Here is a 5,825-nt window from a genome sequence, read left to right as displayed (position 1 = left end):
TTAGTAGAAAATATGATTATTGTTGTTGTTATTATTATTGTTATTGTTATTATTATTATTGTTATTGTTATTATTATTATTATTATTATTACTATTATTGTTATTATTATTGTTATTATTATTACTATTATTATTACTATTATTATTACTATTACTATTATTATTATTATTATTATTATTATTATTATTATTATTACTATTATTACTATTATTACTATTACTATTACTATTACTATTATTACTATTATTACTATTATTATTATTATTATTATTATTGTGGCAAGCTGGCAAAATTGTTAGTGTGCCAGACAAAACGCTTAGAAGTATTTTGTGTCTTTACTTTCTAGGTTCAAATTCCAGGTTGACTTTCATCCTTTCAGGGGTTGATGAAATAAATACCAGTTGGGCACTGGGGTTGATGTAATTGACTAGCCCCTACCCCCAAAATTTCGGGCTTAGCACCTATAGTCGAAAAGATTATTATTATTATCATCATTATTATTATTATCATTATTATCATTATCATTATCATTATCATCATTATCATTATCATTATTATCATTATCATTATTATCATCATCATTATTATTATTATCATCATCATTATCATTATTATCATCATCATTATGGATGGTGAGCTAGCAGAATCATTAGCACGTGGGGCAAAATGTTTAGCGGTATTTCGTCTGTCGCTACATTCTGAGTTCAAATTATGCAGAGGTTGGCTTTGCCTTTCATCCTTTCGGGGTTGATAAATTAGGTACCAGTCAAGTGCTGGGGGCCGATGCGATCGACTACTGCACCTTCCCTCAAATTCTAGGCCTTGTGCCTACAGCAGAAAAAATTACTATTATAACTAATAATATGATTAAAAACAAAACAGATTCCAATCATATTTCATGGTACAACTAGGTTAATAGAAGAAAGGTCATTTCAACGGTAAAAATAATTGCGCCAACAAAAACCATCCCTTAGATACAAGAATAGAAGAAAACAAAAAATGTATGTAAACAATTACATAATTATCATAATATATAGTGCAGTGGTTTTCCCATGATGCATTGCAGATTTTGAAAGATAGAATCTGAGGTTTTAGAAAATCTATAGGAATACTTTAGTACCTTGGAAAGTGTTTTATTGATAATTTTGTGAGAAGTACGAGTGACAAAATGAAGGTTTTGTTACCATATATCAGTTAAAAAATAAATTTTTTTTTTTTTCTTTCTTGTTTCACTCATTTGGCTATGGCCATGCTGGAGCACCGCCTTAATGGGTTTTAATTGAAGATGCCAACCCCAGGACTTGATCTTTGTACTGGTACTTATTCTGTTGGTCTCCTTTGCTGAACTGGTAAGTTACAGGGACATAAACACACCAACAGGGACGTACACACAAAGACACATACACAACAGGTCATTTCAGTTTCCACCTACCAAATCCACTCACTAGACTGATCGGCTCGAGGCTACAGAAAACACTTACCTAACGTGTCACACAGTAGGACTGAACCCAGAACCATGTGGTTGGGAAGCAAGCTTCTTACCACACAACCATGCCTGCACTTATTTGAAATAGTTTTGAAAATGTATTCTCCAACATACAAGTTGAATTTTTCAGACTAAGATTTACACCAAGATGACTTTGTAGGACCCAAAATTCCATATGAAATGCAACAGGATTTGACAGAAAATAAGGACAATGTTTGAATGTTTGCACTGCATATAAGCCAGAAATTATGGTAATGGTGAAGTTAGTAAAGTGTACCAATATTAAGCGTTTCTTTGCTATCTAGTGTCCCATATCAAAAAGTTTAAGAATCGCTGTGCTGACAAAGAATAAGTCCTGGGGTCGATTTGTTCGACTAAAGGCAGTGCTCCAGCATGGCTGCAGTCAAATGACTGAAACAAGTAAAAGAATAAATACAAATCTATATATGATTAATGCAAAAAAAAAATACTCTGCAGAGTGCAGTAGTCAATAAAAAAGAAATAAAGTTTTTTTTTTAATTTGTTTCCGTGCGGCCCCGGGGGTTGGTGCGAGTGGGGAGGGGTTCCAAGCAAAGCTAATTATTCCTGAAAAGTTGGCATATAGCGATGTTTATTCAACCGTACAAAACAAGGGAGACAAATAAGACCAACCAAACTTTGAGTTATCTCCCTTCGATTTTTTTTTTTTGTACTGATCAAACTCCTTCAAGACCTTTATTTAGCAGAGGCTGAAAGCGAATAATATATTGAGAAAACGATTTTTCATGTATGCACATAACGGGTAAATCTGAGAAAAGCGACTTTGTCGATACCACAGACCTCAGTACTTTATCAATCTCACCTCGGCAGAATTTGAACTCAGAACATTGCAAGGTTTTGGGGTGCTTTTTCTAGACACACCAATGATTCTGCCAGCTTCGAGCCATCATATCCTCAAAAATAAATGATAACTTTTTTTAAAGTCGCAGAGTGGTAGTGGTGGTGGTGGTTATGAATATGCCCGTTTTAACTTATATATGCCCCGGAAAATCACTGCACTGGGCCCCATAGCATTTATTTTTTTACAGTAAACCATAGCATACATGGATATAAAATGGGCCCATAGAATCGTAAGGCCCCTGAGCAACTGCCCATACCTTAAGACAGCACTGGATTATGTAGTACAGACCTCTAATCAAAGATCCCACTACCGCGCCGGCCCTTCTTTCCACCGTTTTGTTTTTAGACAATGTATTCAAAAGTGTCCCTATTTTTACGATTGTAGAATATAAGGTGGAGTTTTGAAAAAGTCGTCCCTCGAATGGAGACCTACTAGAAAACTACGTCGAGTATAGATAATTATTTCGGTGGACATTGGAATTAGACACTGAGTGAAAATGGCTGTAACTTTTTTATTCTTTAATTTTGGCGATTTTCGTTTTCGATAATGTGTTCTACATGTCCGGGTCGTACGAATAGCCTTCTCGCAACTTAGATGTGAAAATGAACGGCTTACATTTATATTGAAACAGAAAAAGGATCACATGTGGAGTCCCCAACACGAAACTTGATATGCTAGAAATAACAGCTAAACGCGGACAATCCAAATCTTGCATTTACTCAGAAAGTTGAACTGCGAGTTTCACACTTTTTACCAGAGAACATATAAGAATTGGATGAGATATGATGGCTCGGGCATCTCTCCCCAGTTCTTATATTAATCATTAATATCCAGAAATACAACAACACGAGGGATAACGGTAACAAAAGATCAATAGTTTACTCTAGGTTGGTGTAGAGCCGTTTCGTTCCTGGGTGAACAGGCATGCCGCTAGAATACCAAAGAAGCTTCGACCACATGTTGGGGTCGAGTTGTGAGATACGTGTTGTCACCACCGCTGCTCGAGAGAAAAGAGAGCGAACGCTATTGCTTTTTCTCCACCTGTTGCATGCGTGCTCGGGTACTTCCGCTGACGGCAAATCCCTTGCACATGCGCAATGGCACTTCCTAAGATGGCGGCCACACGCGCCACTACAATATATTCGAAAACGAAAAATACAAAATAAATTTTTAAAAATTCGAAAACAAAAAAAAGAAAAAAAAACTACAATAGGAATACAGCCTGAAATTTGGTGGGAGTTTGGTACTTATTTTGTCGACCCCAAAAGGATGTAAGTAAAGTTGAACTTCACTAGGCGGAATTTGAACTCAAAACTTAAAGCTGCACGAAATGCCACTTAACGATTCTGCCAGCTCGCGCCGCCTCGTCGAATACAAATAATGCTTAATTTAACTGCTATTACAGGTCAAACGACCATACAAATGTAAACTAAAAGTTGAAAAACAACGAACCTAAATATAGAAAGTAGTTGCATTCCAAAGATATGTACAAAGCATCTATGAACAATAGCGTCGTCGGTTAAAGATTTAACTTCATCTAATTGTTTCATTGTATTTTAACGGGAGTTAAAGAGTTGCAGTGAATGAATTAATTAACACGAAATCGTTAGGAATGTGATATACTATAGTGCTAATTATAATAAAGTTGATGACTTAAATTGAAACAAAACCGTCAATTTAAAGAGGAAATGATTAAATTGCGCCAGTACAAAAATTGGGTAATAGATTTGCAAACTATTTTGGTTGCTAAAAGCAGTAAATTTTCTGGATATATAAGGCCTACGCTTTAAAGATCAAAGATTACAATTCAGCATTTGTCTTTTTCTTTCGAAATTCGAATTTTAAAATCTTTGGCTCTGTGTTATTATGAACGAGTTAAAAATACATAGAATTAAACAAGTTCTTTGTTTTTCGATTAGGGGATTTCTCTGTATAACGTTAATTAATCTGATTAAGTAATGAGACACAGGAAAAATACGGAAATAATTGTGATAATATAAATAATGGTTTATCTGTCACAATAGCAATAATGAATGAGAGACAAAGACAATGAACACACAAAAAAAGACAACTGAGGATTTTGCATCAATGGACACGGATCAAGATTTCGGCACTACTTAAATACAGAGGTCCCAATGCATCTACGTAACGATGTTTTTTGGGGGTTGGTTAGGGACCTCTGTATTTAATAGGTACAAAGATTTCATTATCTAAAGCCAAAAAAGAATGAAACAAATACATGCGTATATATTGTTAATATAAGTTCCAAGAGATGAAATAATTCTTCTTTTGGGAGGTTGTATCTTGAAAACGGAACGTTGGATCTCGAAGCAGAAAGAGCAAAAGATATTTGGATGCAAATATTAGGTTAAAAGAACCTCTTTGGATCGAAAAAAGTCGAAGGCAATCCGTGGGACACGGACCCACTTATGTAAACATGACAGAGATTTTTTTTTTAACCCAATATTTACACTCCGTATCATGTATGATTTTATGTACTTCGAGATCCACTCTTCCGAAAAAGAATTACATACACACACACATATATATATATATATATCAGAAGGACGTCCACATAAGAAAAAAATAGCCACCTTTCGGTATCAGTAGACGACGTAATTCACCTAGGCAACGTTCCCTCAAGGAATTCGGGCAGCAAAACAGTGTGAATGAGGTCGTCTACCAATACCGAAATATTACCCAACAAAGTATCCCCCTTAGAGAATTTAGATGGATTACCTTGGTTCCATTTGTAGTATCTCCCAGCTGAATTCGTGGACGTTTCTTCACGCGATTTAAGACAGCTTCGGATAAATGAGGAGCTTTAAATGTACTTTCGGTGTTTATTTTACCCTTAGACAACCTAGTGCTGTATTTTCTTTTAAGTGAAGTCATCTTTCTCTTTTAGAAATCAATATTAAAATAACAATTAGATAAAGTTTTAAAATCCTTCTGCTCTGTCTAATTATTTCACAAGGTGGTTGAATTTGTTTTTGTTGATTAAATTTCTTAACGACAGCCGGCGTAATTTTAAGAATATAAAAATTCACGTTTCTAAAAGTCACAGGTTGTCAAAGAAGTTGGATTTGAAATCGTTGAGAGAAAGAGAGGATGGTGTCAAGTAGCTTAATTCAAATCCTTTCAGGTGATCGAAAATAGCGGAAATGGATTAACGTCAATTTCTGCTTTCGAACCGTTTAAATTTACGCGCCGTTACAAGGGACATAACTCTCTCCCCCACTACTACCACCACCCCGTCACTATCACCACCACCACCTCATTATACACTTTCTCTCTCTCTTTCTCTATCTCTCTCTCTCTCTTTCTTACTCAGTATTTCTTATAATTTATCTTTCCAACCACTTGGCTCCGCGTTCAATCCCACTGCATGGCACTTGGACAAGTGTCGGTTAATTTTTACATCTTGACCCGGAGATGAAAATCCCCCCCCCGCACAA

At 35.5% G+C, this 5,825-nt stretch overlaps 1 protein-coding gene across 1 annotated transcript in view; it reads right to left on the bottom strand.

Annotated features, from left to right (window-relative positions):
* The window catches only part of LOC106877941 (rhotekin), a 135,905-nt gene extending 130,379 nt beyond the window's left edge, over positions 1–5,526 (bottom strand). The window contains exon 1 of the mRNA XM_052973016.1: positions 5,107–5,526. Within this exon, the coding sequence (XP_052828976.1) occupies positions 5,107–5,262 (156 nt within the window). The 5' untranslated portion in view covers positions 5,263–5,526. The remainder of the gene's footprint in view (positions 1–5,106) is intronic.
* Positions 5,527–5,825: the final 299 nt, after the last annotated feature.

The sequence above is a fragment of the Octopus bimaculoides genome, chromosome 14, assembly GCF_001194135.2.
Source record: "Octopus bimaculoides isolate UCB-OBI-ISO-001 chromosome 14, ASM119413v2, whole genome shotgun sequence".
Classification (NCBI taxonomy): Eukaryota; Metazoa; Mollusca; class Cephalopoda; order Octopoda; family Octopodidae; genus Octopus; species Octopus bimaculoides.
Note: the sequence above shows the minus strand (reverse complement) of the source record. Positions and strands in the feature narration are given on the sequence as shown.